Raw genomic sequence first — 19051 nt, forward strand, 5'->3', positions numbered from 1 at the left:
TATCTTTTCTCCAGACTCTCGTCGTTTGTCAGCCGTGGACTCTCGCGTCTGTCACATCAATTACGTGCCATCAAATGACATCTACATTACACGACGCTGTCTGCCACCAGACGACGTGTAACACAAGTTAGCTCTCCTCATTTCGATTAGTCCTCTTTTAATCTTATAGATCTTTGTAACGACAATCTCGGTCTTTGATCGACCGCCGAATCTATAAAAATGAGAATTTAATTGCAAAACTCATGATGACAATTATGATGATAATATACTACTAGAAATATTAACATGAAAAATCATCGTGTTCACGGTAATCTAACTCACAGAATATTGTCTCCTGTCTAAACGCTTGTGGTCCAAACCGCTCAAAAAAGAAATGGCGGGGGACAGAACAATATTGCAGATGCAGTTGTGGAGTGAAGTGTTGATCCACGGGCTCTCAAGGGCAATAAACAATCAGAACAAAAAAGGTCCACCTTCCTTATGGAATCAATCTCTTCTCTCTTAGCGCATTAATGTGCGGAAAGATGAGTGGACGTTTTAAAACATTGCTTTCTTTACTTTACTTATACGTATCGCTTTTGTCGTATATAAAATACGTGTATATGCATTAGTCGTTTTGTGTATCACGCCAATGGCCCTGATCAAATCAATGACCTCACGCACAACTGCTTCACGACTTTTCCCCCTTTTTGTTTCCAAACCGCTGCAGCTATGCTTGTAAATCACCCAGCACTCTGTTTTTTTCACGGGAGACCTTCGGGAACACATCTCAAACGCGGCATGCATCCGCATTTCTATTTGCATGCATGCAGCTCACCGCATGCACAATGCATTTTTTGTTTATGCTTCCATTTTAGGCTAAATTTCTGATGCAAATTTCGCGATGCCGATGCGGCATATAGGGAGACCCGATGCAGCGGTTGTTGTTGTTGTTGTTGTTGTTGTTGTTGTTGTTGTTGTTGTTGTTGTTTTGGGAGTCTTTTTTTTTCAAGCATCCGTGTGGATGTCTTCTTGCGCACACTAAAGTGGACAGAGTTCGCTCGAGGTGGGTATGCTCTCCGCTGTTGTATTTAAGAATATTCGAAAACTGGCCTTGTTATCCATCAACAATTCAGACGGAGGTCTAACGCAATTTTGTCAATTTACAATGATGTCAATATCCTGCTTGCTTTTTTCCCCTTAAGATTATGAAGCATGATGTGTTTTACGAATTTTGCGATTTATGCTGTTACCATTGTAGGATAATACTTTGCATACCATTTCTTTCCGCGAATGTATACTATCAAAGCATGTATTCTAAGTTGGTGGTTTGACAATTATGATTTAGTGTTTATAAAAAGAAATACGAAATGAAAGTCTCGACACTCGTATCTTGTACGAACATCACCTTGCCTATACTGAGTAACATAGATAGTGATCTCTGGCATATTTCTTTTTCAGATATAGCACAGAAGGCTACACGGAATCTCAGTTAGAAAGTTAGAAAGTTTACCTGAACGAACTTAGAGTTGGATGCTGAATATTATTTGACATTTAACACTTCCATCCAATTGATAATTCATAGGGTATGGGGGAAAACGGACGTACCATTAAACAAGGGAGTACCAAATTGCATTGGTTGTGGCTTAAAAATGACTAATCATGACTCCTGAAATTTAAATACATTAAACATCAGGATTGTCCACCATTTGCGGCCATTTGCGGCAACATATTTTGCATTCTGCTTCTGTGGGGATAGCCATGTCAGAAACTGATGTAACAAAGTCAGTTACAAAAAATATACCTCATGAAACTCGGTGTTGTGACATCAACGAAATAATTTATATGCTCCAATTTATGGAAAGCCTTGGTGGCTATAGGCCTGCGGTAAATCCACTAAACATATCAAGAACTTCAGGATATTCAGTAATTTCACACCCTGTATAGCATGGTCACTGATGTTTGAGATATTTTATGTCTGATATAGTTTTAAAGGCCTGCGGAATGACGCCGAACTCAAAGTATGCATCGTAACGATGTCCTCGAAACAAGTAAATTGGACAGTAAGAAATGACTTTATTGTTGAAAGTGCGGCTTATCATAAGTGAGTTATTTTCTTGGGACTTAGCCTCGACCCCCACAAACATCTGTTTTGTTTTGTTTTGTTTTTTTTGTTTTTTGTTTTTGTTGGTTCCCCCACATAATCATTTCAATTCCAAATTTGAATATAACACATTCTATATAGACTAACTGAAGTACTTTTTTGCCACTCTATTCATTATGTAAAGTTCATTCTGTATACAAGGGGATTTCGTTACTATTGTTATACTGTTTGATCTAAAGTATGTGTCACGAATGTAATTTTTGGACGAAATGAATGACATGCACACTGTAATGCGTTGTCATGCCTATATCACAAAAGACTAATGAATACAATTCCAAAATACGGCATTTATATGATGGCAAAATATAAAATATCACAAACCACATTTGTGAAGAGAATAACATATTTCTAGAACTTCTTGATTTAAAAGCCCGAGACGTATTTCAATTAAGCATTTGCAATTAAAAAGGGGTTCCGATTATCTTTTTGTATTTCTGTATAGTTTACCGAATACTCTATATATCACGTATGTAAGGTGTTTATAGTCATGATAGATGATGGGTCGCAAGATTAACTTATATTCACTGATGATTCCCCCGTTAACTTACACACTCAATATGTTGTTTTAAAGCCACCTCTGACCTTTGTTATATACCTGGTTTGTTACTCCTATTTTTAATCTGCATTTCCTGGCATGTTATATCTTGGCAACATCCGTTGTCAGTGCGTTGTCATTTCACGGCTTTGCGCTGTATATAATATTATATAGGGCGCAATCTGTCCATATTTCCATGGTAGCGATTCTTGTGCAGGGCAAAACAGTTTTATGCAAAGTTGTTAAAAGCGAACTGCACCATTACATTATCACTGCATGAAAAAGAAAATGATTAATCGTATCTATCGTTATGGTGTACTTTCGTTTTCATGGATTCTAATAATTCACGCCAAAGCTTGTGTTGGAGTGTTGTTTTTCTTTTCTGGTTTGTTATTATCTTACAGCGTTATTTTACCTATTAAAAAAACCCGGCATAATAAGCAATCAGTACATTAAACTGAGTGAAACAAAGATGCCAACCAGTCTGGTGCACGATGCTGTCTGTGATCGCACGTATAATAGAATACCATGAAGATTACGTAAACCGAAGAAACTGGACTGGGCAAACAAACACATGCATGTGACTAGGCAAGCTGAGGTATTTGGTGTGATTGATGTCATGGGTAGACAACTAACGTCCCTTTTTGTTTTCCCGCCAAAATAATCTCGTAGTGATTGCTTACTATTCCCGCTGCATCAAGTTTACTTTACGTTTCGATTAAAACGAAACAAAAATGTCCACATTGTCTTTTATTTTACTGCATATATCCGCTTTGATCATTAAGCAGACGCTGCATGCTGAGAAAAAAAGTGTTTATTAATCACTCCAGCTCACGTTATACTATCGCGGACACCATGATCGTAATCGTTTTGCCATCGGGCAATCAAATGCCAATTTTGCTTCATTCGCAAACAGATTGTCAAAAAGCAAAGGGACATCGTTGCAAAATTACACGTAAATATGTCAATTTTCACGGACGTGTACAGAACAGTGTACAAACATTACACGCTGCTAGCCAACCGTCTGCTTAATTAATGAATTCGCGAACAATATCATCTGCATGTGTACATTTCCCCCAGCGGTGATACCATATCAGCTTTCTTTCAATATTTTTGTTCGTTATATTTCACGTTGCAAGGAAGGACCTAAAAGAATTTCGAATCTCGAAGATGACATGATTTCAACTAAAAAAAATAAATAGAATAAAAAAAATCTGTTCTTACAGTTTGTTCCCTCATGTCCAGATTTTTGTCTTGACCCTTGACCTCACACACTGTAACACTAATTTCTCCTTTTTCACTGCTAGAAACGGTTGATATAACAGGTTAATTGCGCATATTTTTCAATAAAAAGGTGAAACCATATAATTCACACTCTTATACATTAATTCTTAAATATCATTCCAAGTCAGGGTAGAAAATAACAGCATCTAAGTGAGTTATGTGCATTTCCTCTTTTTCTCAATCAGAAGGATTGTATACCTATAAGATTGCCCAATCACATATCGAGTCAGCTTTCGAGGAGTATTTTATAAACGTTAACATGATAAAACTGTTATGTTGGTGTGTAACTCATTATATTTTACCAGATCTTTGAGGCCTTCCTATATTCATACACAGTAAAATGCATAATTAATTGTGGAATGAAAGAAAGGAATACATTAATATGTTCACTGCACACAAACACACACACATAATATATATATATATATATATATATATATATATATATGTATATATATAACTATCTCTCTCTCTCTCTCTCTCTCTCTCTCTATATATATATATATATATATATATATATGTATATGAGATTAAAACCTAAAAGGTTTTAATCTCATTTTAGGTTTTAATCTCATATAATTATATATATATATATATATATATATATATATATATATATATATATAGAGAGAGAGAGAGAGAGAGAGAGAGAGATAGAATGATAGATAGATATGGATATAGATATAGATAATCTAAAAACATGATATCATGACAGGAATCCCAATCTAAACCTTTAAACAGAAAGAGGTTCGTCACTTTGATAACGTAAAGCTTGCCTAATCTTGCCATACTGCCCCTAAAACCATCTGTCGTCTCCGGAGAGACGAGGATTTTATAATCCTGCCGGTCACGTTCATGCAGTTTGTCTCTGGGAGCATTATCGCATTTATTGCAGTGACACCATTCTCTTAAAGACCTCCACGCATACACTTTTCCGTCCCCTGTAGAAGCTTGAAGCAATCAAGATCCCACCCACCCGCCCACCTAGAATTACCGACAATTAGAGGAAGACGGGGAAAAATCAAAGACTAAGACGTGATTTTTGTGACCGAATACTTCTAAAAGTAAGACGTTCAGGATGGGCACACTATATGCGTTCATATGGTACGTTATAGAATTTTGACTTTTCATCATTGTGGTCTTATATGATGATGTCAGACACAACCATGGATATACTTTTCTGCAAATTAGACATGGCGCAGTTATCACTGACTCAAATTGGCCCAAAAGTACAATACTTATAGTAGAATGATAACGCTGATGATGACATTATCGCTTTATATAATTGGCATAATTGCGACTGATATCACTGTTCAAAGAAAACACGTAAAGTCTGTAGAGTCTGCGTCGTTCCCTGTTTTTGTCTAACTTGCACATAGAGTGAATATGCACTATCAGTGTTTTGCTCAGGGTAACTGCACATGTTTACCTATAAAACACTGCCCTGTTCACAACACTGTCAAGAAGGTCAAACGGTAGATACGTACTGGACTCACGTCCGTAGTTCCTTACCCGTATCAGTTTACACGGATGTATAGTACGTCCCGACCGAATACTAGTTCCTGCATCACGCGGGTAAATATAACATGCACTCTACAGGATCAATCTAAGTATACAGTGCGCATGCTGGCTTTATTACGAGTTCGCCTTTAAGCAAACACAAAATGGCCACTCGTGTGCATGGCGTCGTTACGGCGGCAGGAACATAACGGGGACATCTTTAAATGCAACAAACATGATCATTGTAGAAAGCATGAGTAACATAATGCCACAATAACGGGTTCGGTAACGAGCTCATAATTCGTTTCCTTTTAGCCCTGATTACAGTCCCCTCGGGAAGGAGTTGAATGCTATTCAAGCGCTATGGAGGAAAAGAAAAACAACAAAGTAACTGATGTGTACTGGAGTCTGATGATGTGAAGATTAATGTTCAGTGAATTCATTCTTTACACTCACACTTGAAAATTGTGTCCTATATACACATTTACATTTCTAAATTTTATTGTATATATTCAAATTTTTCTGTAACAAATCTTTAACAAATTCGGCAACTTTGATATCAGTGAGGACCTTGTAATTGGTTATTGAGAAAAAAAAAACAAATGGAAAAAAAGCAGAAGCAGAACCACAGGGAATTTATTCCGAAGATTGCGCATGGGATCACAGCCTCATTCCACATAGCAAGTTGGTCATAAATGAAACAGAATTTCTCCCACATGATAATGATAATAATTTAAGGTATAGGCCTATATGATATTGATAATATTGTAATAAAGATATTATGCGGGTCTTATACAATTTCATTGCCATTTCAGATTTCGTGCAGGGTCTGAATCTAACGTCTTTCTAGCAGTGTAGGTGTTCTTACATAATATTGTGTGTGTGTGGGGGGGAATACGCGCTCGTGTGTGTGTGTGTGTGTGTGTGTGTGTGTGTGTGTGTTTGCGTGTGCACTTTGTGCTACAGTAACACTATTACACTATAGTGGTCGAAAGGCTCGTTCGTTAGAAGTATGGACGCATACCTGCGTATATATTCCTGCGTGGTTCATAATGTGTGTTTGTGTTGCGCAATTGTCTAAATAAGATATGAAACTACTATTTAATGATAAATAAAAACACAAGGAATAATGTCAATTCTTGCACGTATAGGCCTACTTGAAAATGCATACACGCACCTTACAATGTATAAAAATATAAAATTACACATAATTACACACATTAACACACCCCAAATAAACAAACACGCTTACACACATTAACACCCCCAAATAGACAAACACGCACACACACACACACACACTGAATGCGCATCTATGCTCGATGTCCGAGAAGGAATGGAATTTAACAACCCTCAAGTACGGCTCGTCGCTTTGAAAACAAACGACTATGGAATCATTTCTTTTTTTCTCCCGCCAGTTTTCCTTGGCACGGAGATCCTCCACTATGGAGGACGGCGGGTTAAACGACCAAAGAGTATGACTTCGCCACAGGATAAATTCCATTCACGCTGCTGCAGAGAAAGAGGGTGGGGGAAGGAAGAGGATTGACAAAGAGAAAGAGATAAACAGAGAGGGGCACGCTGAAGAAGGAGGGGGGGGGGTTGAGGGAGGGAGAGATGGGAGGGCGTACACACAGGCGTTCAATCGTTCTATAGTTGGCGCATCGGTCTTATCCCGTTGCCATCCTGGTGCGACGAAGCGGCAGGCGGTCAAATATCTGGCTCACTTTCTGCAACGACGAAGAAGCGTCTCGCTTGACGTGCGTGACGCATGCAGCCAAACTTACGCTTTTTTGCCATTGAGCTAACCATTTGCGCTGTACAGGCATATCAATACAGTATTATTTGCGACAACATAGCGCATAAAGACCTAAAGGTCGTTGATTCAACGGGTGTGCTAGTACTATAATTGACAATGATAACAAGAAATAAGTATTTCAAGTATACAGACGTAAAGAATATGATCAGCAGCCATAGTTGTTAGTGCCAGTAATGACCGTCGTATTATTCTACTTAAAATATCAGCGAGATAATGACAGTGGCGGTTGTAATGATGGCACTAGTGATAGCAGTATAGGCTATAGTTGTATAAAGTACATGTTTAGTACAAGTAGTAGTAAGGAAAGTATTTGTAGTAGACGTTGTATAGAAGAAAATTGGTTTTGCGACCTTCTGGTATTAAGAAGTGCACTGAGTCAAGGACGGCTTGAATGATGAACGGAAACGTTAAGGGTAAAAGTTCTCAGAATGGCTAAAAAAAATCATCTTCCACCATTTGGAATTGGCTCGCAATTATTATATCGAACAAGTCTACCATGAAACTTGTCGGCCAGCTGACGCGATTTGTAAGGATGAGTTGTTTTGCAGTCTTTTGAGATCAAAAGCGTAAAATAGTTTCGACCGCATACGACTTTTGTTCCTGAAGAGCCCCTCTCCGTTCACGATAGTGAGTATAGGTAAACCGTTGAGTGATGATCGATCGTGCCCTAGCAATCGTAATTCCCAACAAGCTGCTTGCGATTCACCCTCGCGCGGAAGATCAATGGATGATACTACTACGGCCCCAATTTGTAGTGTAAAAAGCACCATGTACAGCAACTTGCACGATCGGTTATGTTCTCAGATTGCAACACTGGTTGGCGCAGTTTTTAATGGCTAACATTTGGCAATTTCGTCGTTACCCAACTGAAATCGTGTTATCACAGCATGCACTATTTTACGCATTTCTTATGCATAATCATGTCCACTTTTAGAGAAAAAAAAAATCAACAGTTTCCGCAGGCATATTATATTGAAACTGCCTTCTACCATAATGTTTAGTTCCAACAGAATAGATTTTGAGCGGAAACGGGAGGCTGGTAGGAAAAGGCTTTCTATATACCTTCAATTGAAGCTATAGTGGTTCAATAAAGTATATGTGGAACAGTCTGCTCTCTGTGAGTGATCAGGAAAGAGTGGATTAAGATAGAATATCAAGAATAGTGTGATCCGAAGTGGTTGAAATGAGATGCGTATAAAAAACATGAAACAGTTCACTTGTGGCCTTGAGCAGTGGAGGATGAAATAAGATGATGTTACATCAGTCTTCGTGAGCAGGAAGTAGATCACAGGTTAGTCACATCAAACAATAATGTAGTTGAATTCTGGATCGGAAGGGAGTGCACTGTACGTGGAATGACATATCTCAGACACGAATCAGTATGGGTCCTGCATAAAGTGGTCTTGACCGGAAGTGGATAAAAAAAATAAAGATCAAACATGATAGGGAATACAATGAGAATGGCCGTGATCAGAAGTTGGAGCAGTGAAGTGGTTTAATGATGACAAAGTACATCAGCGGTCCTGACCCGAAAGGTGAACGAAGTAAGCTGAATCAAACATGAATTAGTAGATCGGCTGTGGTGAATGGAAGTTGGAGAAATGGAAAGGTGGTTCAGATAATTATGACGCAGTACATCGGGTGATGCATGGTAAAAGTTACAATTCAGCCGTACAGTACACGTTAATGCGTGCCAACCCGTATACTAAATAGCCCTGCATTGTACGCTATAGATGATATTCACAGCTATTTATAGTTGCTCTTTTTATCTGTCCCATTTCTTCATCAAAAGTCTCTCATCATCTTCCACCTTTCCATAATTCGTCACGCTTCCTTCCCTTTTGATAGAACCCTCCTAACAATTCGCGAAAATGGCATTCATGTGTTGTGAAAAATGTTTAATGAGCTCCTGCGGGAAAGCCAGACTATAATATCGGGAAAAGTCACCGTGCGTGGATGATATTTCATGCATACTCGATGCACCAATTAAGGCGTTCATTGTACTAGTACACGAGAGAAGCGATATTCAAGGATGGGACAATTTCACACATTAAAGGCATCACGTTCATTACTTGTCCTTTAGTCGAGATAATCACACCATGTCAACTTTTGACAGAGAACATTCTCTGAACCACTGATGAATTGGCTGACTGATATTACAATGACCTTGATGCGACGTTTTGTCGGGCTTTATCTTTTGAACTTGAACATAAATAAAAAAGTGTAATGGCTGGCCGTAAAAGCATGTCAGTTCTGGGTTAACAAGAATTATGTTTATTTCACCCACTGTAGTTTGATCCCCGTTTAAATCGCAACATTATCCAGGCCTACCCATAAAATAGCGCTTTTGGAGCAACACACTGCGTAAATGGGATTAATGCCATTATATCCCTTGGTCTTGAAATTGTACGGTGACATTTTTTTATGAACCGTTATACCACCAATTCGTTATTAGGCAACGGAATGAAAAAAAAACAACAACAACAAAAACACTATAAATGTGAACCGCTTTTGTGATACAGATACAAGTCCTTAAATTGTTTATATCATTTACGTGTACGTGTGCAATTATTGTCTATACACTTTTGTGCCTTCGTAGTCCTAGCTTTGAACAATAATTTGGGTCAGAAGCAAAAAAAAAAAAAAAAAAAAAAAAAGAACCTGATCTAAAAGAGTACAGTGTTGTCAGATGAGTTTACATATTCATAATCTCCCCAAACAGTTTTACAGCTCTATCGAATAATCCAGCATAAAACACGCGTAATGTAGCGTATAACAATGCTCGAAATTAAAACAATATAAAAAGCACGTGTTGAAATTAAACGTCCCATTTGCATATTACACGCGAGTGCACGTGACCTTTAACGGACTGTATCATTGATATGTCATATGACGATGCACATCATCGGGAAAGTATAAATACTATAGGCCTATCGTATATTGGTTACCTTTTGTGTCACCGGCCATTAGGATGATTGGAACTTGATCTCGTGTTTCAGGTCATTACGAAAATTGAAGCAGGACTGTGATATAAGGCCTATACACTTCCTCATGATGAAATTGTCATACACACTATACATGGGATTTGTAAGCCTTTGAAGTACACCGAATTCGGTCGCGACCTTCCCTCTTCAGTGTATATAGGAAGCAAAAATACACAATTTTTGTACACTTCAGTTTCTAAGGTCGCAGCGAGTATGCTGCTGCACGAAATCACTGTATTACTTTGTGGCTCTGTCCCTCTCTCAAGATTGATTTCTCGATGGAAAGACAAAATCACGAAAACATAAAAGTAAAAAAAAAAAAAAATCGCTCGCTTTGGATAAGTAGCATCTCTGTCAAGATAATGATTGGAGGAAAAGTTCCAGTAATCATAGTTTTCTGAGATTTACAAATAAAATCAAATTACAGATTGAATGTTCCTGTCAAGCCATATACCATGAACTTAACAGGTACTGAATGAAACGTCCTCCTGTTTGGTAACATTTATAATGCTGAAATAATAATTGTTCGATATGAATTCTGCTTTTCCTCCTTATTTTGATATTATTTAGGAGGTACAGCCCTTATTAATTGCCAAAGCAAGATGTAGGGTGCTTAGATGGAAATAACGTCCCTTACAGCGACAGATAAAACTTGACTTTAATTGCTCATCACAACTCCTCCAAATACATCGTCTTGTCTCTCAGATTACATCCAACTTATCCTGTCCCGTCCAGCCTACTTTCGTTCACTCAAAGTAATCATTACCTCTAAATTCACATACTTTTTTTTCACTACAGAGCGTATTATATATATATATATATATATATATATATATATATATATATATATATATATATATATATATATATATATATATATATATATATATATATATTAAGGTAATCCAACTTTGGAGGGCTACAATTTCATAATTGTCAGCTATATGGAGCGCGCAATGTTGGTTGTTACGGAAAGACGAACTCTTCCTCTTTCCATTGGTACCTAATTATGTTGACAAATGTCATGCATGACTGATCACATGAACTTTAAAGACAAAAATGACAAAATGCACTTTTTCCAAGTTTGTGTGTTACTGTGAAGGAACAATGCACGTGTCACTGCATGGATGAGATCTGTCAATGAAAGTGCATAGCCAAGATGGGGTGTAGGCCACCCCGTACGAATGCAAGTGTTTAGGTTTCTCCTAACATTAATTATGGTTCATAAAAATGAACATGGCCACCTGTCCGATAACTTGGTCACTCCCACAGAGGCCAAACCCACACAGTCCATTTTGTCTGTTCATATTCAACACATAGCTGGCAGCGACAAACCATGTCTTGAATATGAAGAGAGAAAAATGGATAATGGTTTAGCCGTTATGGGAATGACCAAGTTATTGACAACATGTTGAAGGTTATGAAGCATAAAAGGTTAGAAGAAATCCTAAAAAAAGAACCTGCAGTCGTGCAGGATGGCCTAATAATTTGGCCACTTTCATTGACAGATCTCATCCATGCAGTAAGACATGAACTGTTTCTTCATAACAACACGCAAACTTGGAAAAAAGGGCAATCTGTCATTGCTGTCTTTAAAGTTCATGTGTTCAGTCATGCATGACGTTTGTCAACAAAATTAGGTATCATTCGAAAGAAGAAGAGTTCTCCTTTCCTCACAAACAACATTGCCCTCATCATTATAGCTGACAATTATAAAATAGTAACTCTCCAATGTTGGATTACTTTTTTTTTTAATACGCACTGTATAGTTTGTAGGTTGCATAAACATGTAAATTGCACATACTGACGAATATTCAACCATAATAATGTTTGTGTTCTTTTGATATCGACGTTGAAAAAAAGAAACAAACAAAAGAGTGTCCCAAATCGGTCGTGTTCGACAGTTTGAAGACATACAATTGAATGTGATTATGGAGCTCACTTTTCTCAAGCCCCTCCCCCATTTTTACGGGTGGTGATGGCATGACCTTACACTGCTTTAGAAAATATCGGCCAATAAAAGACAAGTTTGCAACGATGAACTACGAGTAACCATGGATTTAGTTCTGCTGCGTGGCTGAAACTGGTAAATTCGCCGGAACGAATCTATTCTGTTTTCATTCGAGCTTGAGTCCCAGCCATTATGGTTATTTTGTAAGCGAGGACTGCTGCGATTAGCACGACATATAGCAATCCACGTACGGGTCAAACGTCCATGGTCTATTAAAAGGATTATTGTAGGTCGAGTGTTTCGACGGGAGTGAAGGCCAGTAGTTCGGTATTGGCGTCCCACTTTTGGGTCAGAATTCGCGCTTAGACTGTGGGGGCGAGATGTTGAGTCCGGCCTCCCGAGTTTCAGTACACAGTACATCACACGTATAAAGGAATAGACTCGGAGCCCTGGAGAAAGCTATATACTCTCACCAAAATCTGCCACTCGTCTTTTCGTTCAATTTGTGGAGTCAAATCAAGCCTATGTGAAGGATTCATTGTATTTGATACTGTGTTTGTTCTTGTATGCTTTTATACGTTGTTAACATTATGGTATTGTATATTTCCTTATCTTCTGATGTGATTATCCACACCTTGTTATGAATGAAATGAATAATAATGTCACTTCGGTCTGATTCTGAACTTCGGCGCAATCCCATTTCCGGCAAGGAAGAATTATGATTTCTTACGCAGAAATGCGATCTGGGTGCGTAGTCGTTGTTGTTGTTGTTGTTTTTTTTTTTTTGTCAATAAGCTATAGAGTGATCACTCTATACAGATCAGGTTAAGATTTTTAAAGAGTGACCTTGTAAGACACACTTATACAATATTGTAACCCCGTTATTTTGGTGGACTGCATCCAACATTCATTTTTTTTTAAAGCAGTATCAAATTCCGAAAATACGTTATGTCATTTTGCAATAGCCATCGTGCAATACAATGAATGAAATATGACTGCAAACTTGCAAACACTGTCATAAATCAGTTTTAATTCATACGGGCTGTATTGCATGTCAAAATGACGTGCATATACGTCCATGTTTTCATCGCAAGTAGTGAACCTCCGCTGTGCCCAGGCGTTACGGCGAAGGGAATTTAAAAACCAAAATAGCGTACAGAAAAAAAGACCAAAATAGTATATAGACCATAATATTTCAAACCGAGACGGGGACCTGCTTCACGGCTGGCAATGTGAGCCGAAATGACTGGCAGACGGTTTAACGAGAGAGCCAGGAAAAATCCAGGGGTGTGCTGGAATCGTGCCATGGTGAGAGGAAGGGGTAAAGGGTATACCAATTGGTGCTCCGGCATCCGGAGCATGCAAATCTGAGAATTGTATTATGCGTGGGGCTGGGCGAAGAGGAATTTTCAACGAGAATGTCTCCTGATTTTCATAATTGGACATGCCATCTGTTACAAGGTTCTAAAAATGTAACCATCATCCCATCTGCCCAAAGACCACCGAGGCAGAAAACTGCATGAAGTCTTCATATCTCTCGGTTTTTGCTATATTCGATAGCAATATGTCAGCTTGATCAGATATCTTTTATAGTTCGTTCGCTTTGTGACGGTCGAATTCCTGCATCAACGTAACATTATAATCATGTAAAAAGAAGTTATACAAAATTTGTTTTTACTATTGTTGTCATGGTTGATGGTTTTTTTTTTGGGGGGGGGGATGGAGGGGATCACGGCACATATTTGTTTCACTTTGTTGAGAAGAGAATGGAATGTGAACGCATCAAAGAACATTTCCTTGTATGTAATCCCGGATATTCCCCGTGTCGGGTCATCTGCAAGGAATCGTGATGTGGCACATCATAAGGGCTCTCCCGAGTGTATGTAGAAAACAAAAGTCACTGTATACAGCACCTTGTCCCATGGTTTACACGTGTGAGAGTTACTGTCTGTCTTCGTTATCACGAGTGTCCTATAAGTCATCCATCGAATGGCGAAGTGGGTGAATACCAGAGGCTATGCATGACGCGTCAATGAATGAGAAACTAATGTATAGTCCATGGGTATCTAATCACGGGAAACGTCTAAGAGAATTCAAGAGGTCTACGAGATCCTGATGAAGAATACAATTTTCCTGACATTGGACTTGAAGTAAAGTCCGCAGGGGAGAAGAACCTGCACCTCCCTTCCTCCCCTCCTTCCTCTTGATTGATTGATTGATTGATTGATTGATTGATTGATTGATTGATTGACTTGAATGTATTACCACTTGTGTTCGCATAAAGAGAGAAACAAACAAGTCCCTTGTCCTTTCTTTTTCTTGTCTCCCATAGTCTCTAGCTTCTTCCCACAAAATCAATCTACAGCATGTCCGCTTTCTCATTCTGTTTTTCCCCATTCGACACGTGTAAAATCTGTCACACTTCAAATTCCCATTTATATAATTATATATATATATATATATATATATATATATATATATATATATATAGATGATTATATACGTGTGTGTGTCTAAGATAAAATGAAAAGATGATTATGCGTGTATACATATATATATATATATATATATATATATATACAAATATATAAGATTATTGTAAATTGAGAGAGAGAGACAGAGAGAGAGACAGAGAGGGAGGAGAAAATCATAAATTTCCAGCAGGTGAATAAATATTCAACCAAACAGCTGCAGAGTATTGACTACCAACGGTCAATACAGGTCTACCTGTTTATTCAAATTTCATGTTCCTTGTTTAACTATTATCAATATTCAGTATGAGTTTGGTTGGTTCTCTCAAAGGTGAAAACCTAAAGCTCCAGTCACAACGGACAAAAAAATTAATGCACACAGAACAAAACATACAAAATGATTGACTGCTTTAAAACAAAGGGGCATATCACGTGACATTTAAAAAGAAAAAACACGCGAGGAAATTTGATTATGAAGTTTAGAATCCTTGGAAGGAAAAATCCGTTATTCCTATAAGAACACTAACACTCGTCCAGTATGCGACACCAGGGAGGCGTTTCATCAACGAGTTCGTCGGAGGTTTTCACCGACACACTTGCTATCAGCCAATCAGACGCAAGGATTTCAGTAGCTTTTAACAGTTGTCAGTGTAAATCACCGACAAAAAGTTTCATGAAACGGTCCCCAGATGTTAACAGGACGATGAAACAAAACGAGAGAGAGAGAGAAAAAAAAAAAAAACCAGCAAGAAACAAGTGTCATTTTATGAATGTAACGGCGGAATCCTTGCTGGACTGCAAGTTTGAATGGATATCATATCTAACACCGTTGCAACGTGGTATAGCCTCAATTTACATTCAAAGTAAGTTGGTAGTCTGTATACCGCTTCTACTGTGAATATTTTCGTTGTCCTGTCATGGAAGCAAAGTGAAACCCAGACTCGACTTAACTTTTGCTACCTATAGCATTTTATCATTAATCCATCCCGTATTTCTTTCTTTTGCTATTTCGTCTGTTCCTCATCTTTTCTCGTTTTTCCCCCGCTTTGTTGTTGTTGTTGTTCTTTCTTTGAAAGGAGAAGGGGGGGGGGGCTGTGTCATCTTATCTTCGCACACCCAGCCCATGGGGTCGTCACACGAGGAATACGGGCATTGCTGCCGAGCTGATTTACATAGATGCCCAAGTGTGACTGCCGTTCGGATGTGATGTATCCTGCATGCATACAAGGAGGCCGTAGAATTCGTTTGAGGTATATAGGTACAGCAGGTATACGCGTCGCGCGGATGGTGGCAAGCGATAAATGAAAGAAAGCTGCACAAACAATCCACTGGGCAACGACGGAGTCAACACTACAGATATTTTTTTTTGTCTTCTCTCCCTCACCCCCCCCCCCCCCCCTCTCTCTCTCTTCCGATGAAATTCATCGTTGGATTTCATCGATCGCAATTTATAGATTAAACATTATCCTCACGATCTCGCTGTGCATGATTTCATCTTGCACGCTTGCACTTTGTCTCTGGAGTATGATCGGAATCAAGGGGGAAAGGGGGGGGGGGGGGGGTGGAGGAGAAGAGAAAAAAAGCCACCTGCTAATTTGGTGATGGGAATCTGGCGACCTAAGATGACATAACATGACTTTGTAGTATGATAAATGACGAAATTATGATTCACAGTTAGCGAATAATTCATGCAACTCATAATAACCACAAGACTGGATCGTGTTCATCCTGCTGTCTACCCCCCCCCCCCAAAAAAAAGAACTTAACAACTAAATAACTAAAAAATTCGCCGATTCATTTACATTTAACATCAACAACGACGTTTGGGAAGAGATGATTCTGAAGAGATGTTATGTCATGTGTCATTCGATTTAGTAACATTAAGCATTTTACTAAACAGTTTTTGATCTCCTTCGAAACCACATGTAATTAAAGTAGTGCATGCAACAAGAATTTTATTCCAAGCAACAGCGCTTAGATTTTAAGAGATAAGAAAAAAGACTCTTTTGAGACAAATTACATCCGTCATCGGATTATAAAGTTTTCATCAGCAAAGAAAAAGAAAAACGCACATAGAAATCATATCGTAAATAAGAGAGAGAAAAAAAAAGAAACAAACCCAACAACACTATGATGTCTGAATAATGATATAGAAGAACAGTCACACAAGGAAAGACTCCAGTTCCATAGGTCATAAACAATAATCGTACATAGTGGAGGATGTACAAGCAGTCAAAAGGCGCCTTTTCTGAATGGTGCTATAATATGGTAATGCATTATGACCAGTGTATAATCTATAGCGGTGTTACCTTGGCGGAGCTGCATGCTATAAAACCCGCCAAAGTGACGTTCAGTGATTATAATACGCCACGGGTGTGGGTTTCTGTCACCGCACGTATAGCAATATCAAGAGTTAAAGCAGGTGTTCTATTGCCTGCTTGGCTGTAGGCAACTACACGCGTGGAAAAAAAAACAACGACAACGTTCTCTTATTGGGACTTTATCAACTGCTGTATTACAGGAGGAAAAAGGACAGCCGGCGCCATTAGATGACACTAGCAAGTGCACGGGCGCACTTGTGCAAAAAGAGGGCGAACAGGGAGAGGGGCGGCGAACCAAGGATGTTGGGTTTGTGGACATCAATGAAGTTTGCCATGGAGTTTGCTGTTAATTAGTCAAATACTATCAATTCAACGCAACAGAATAATCATGTTCTCTACGAATTTTAATCAATCTATTGTTTCACGTGATTACTCCATGGGAATCTGATATCGTACTTATTTTCCATCAATTTTAAGTTGATTTCATGTTTTATGTTATATTCACTGTTAAAGGTATATATACACACATAATAATATATAAATACGTGTGTGTGTGTTTGTGTGTGTGTGTGTGCGTGTGTGTGTATGTGTGTGTATTATGTTTGTATGGACGTATGTAGCCTTCTCCGTTCACGCTCCATTAGCTGATAAGTTATAGGTTGGAAACTAAACTGTAACATTTTCCGGCTTTAGGGGAATGAATATTGACGTATCAAAGTTTTTAATTAGAGTCACGTGACAGTAATAATAAGATGCTTAGCCCTGCGGTAATGTTTACGAGATCCCTTCCCTCTACACCATCATTATCCCATGTTCGCCCCACCTCCTTTCCCCATCTGGGAGCAACAGGTGTGCCGTTATTTCCGTTCTGCCAAAGTTCAAACATTGACTCGCGTTTGATTACATTCAGGCTCAACTTTAACGATTTTTAAAAAGTTTTGTTTTTGGTTCAAATACAGACTGTGTGACTCACCATTAACAGGATTTCTATATATTACTCTATATCAATGAAATGACTTATAAAGCTATTAAAGCTGGGATAAAGTTTAGTCATATAGTTTCTCAAAGCCGCGAACGAGACGCATTCTTTTACAAACTTTTCCCAAGTATGTTGGCTCGTTTACCTGATGATTTCGTGATGAGAATACCCATACAGCCGAGGGGAAAGTGGGTCTCATTTCACGTAACGTATACACGCAACATAAGAGCTTTTGGAAGATACGTGAGCCTAATAATCCACCGATATCTCGTTCTCAACTCCAGCGTCCCTTGACAATTATTTTACCAGACGCGTCTTGACTCAATTTGGAGGAGGAGGTAATGAAATTTCACGGCGCCCGGGGGACCAGGGCCTGCAGAGCTCGGAGAACGCCGCAGTTTCTCTCGAGTGTGACGTGCTATGTTGACAACAGCTCCGACAAGTCAGGAGCAAAAACATCCTACAATGAGCACGGTTTGAAAATGGCTTCACGCGCCGCTAATGACATGAACGATATTACGGTACTCAGAAACATTACGAGCCCAATTCATAAACACAGCACATGGAACAATGAAGCACGGTTAGTGATTGACGAATTGTTCGGTGTACGGGAACCTCCGTTTTGAGATAAAAACAGCACCCAATAATGCAAAACAAAAATTACTGGAGCACGTCAAATCAACATACACACTAAACATGATCAAAAATCGATAACAAATCGCTCGGGTTGTCAGACCATCGCCTATCTATATGGAGATTCTAGGTAAAACAAGAGCATTTCATCATCATCATCATCATCATCATCATGCTTGCCAAAAAAAAAAGTACAGTGGCTGCGCCAGACTTACTTTGTGAAGGATCGAATCGGACATTTTGTCCGTGCTGCCGGAATGCTCGGGTCTCACACCTGGCTGGCCACCAGACGGGAGGTGTTTCCTTCTCTTGGCGTCACAAGGAGGTGGAGGAGGTGCAGGAGGAGAAGGCATGGCGGCAGACAAGGTTGAGACTTCAGCGTGAATAGTCCGATAAGTTTTCGCGGTAGCGGGGAGGCGAGACGAAACGAG

The 19051-nt window shown here is 38.9% G+C and overlaps 1 protein-coding gene across 1 annotated transcript in view; it reads right to left on the reverse strand.

The window, feature by feature from the left end:
- Positions 1–19051, reverse strand: part of LOC139735538 (bestrophin-4-like) — an 81041-nt gene extending 61990 nt beyond the window's left edge. Inside the window, exon 1 of the mRNA XM_071646294.1 lies at positions 18836–19051. Within this exon, the coding sequence (XP_071502395.1) occupies positions 18836–18973 (138 nt within the window). The 5' untranslated portion in view covers positions 18974–19051. The remainder of the gene's footprint in view (positions 1–18835) is intronic.

The sequence above is a fragment of the Diadema antillarum genome, unplaced genomic scaffold (assembly GCF_040938485.1).
Source record: "Diadema antillarum isolate AM-2024a unplaced genomic scaffold, OU_Dant_1.0 seq00000584_RagTag, whole genome shotgun sequence".
In the NCBI taxonomy this organism is placed as follows: Eukaryota; Metazoa; Echinodermata; class Echinoidea; order Diadematoida; family Diadematidae; genus Diadema; species Diadema antillarum.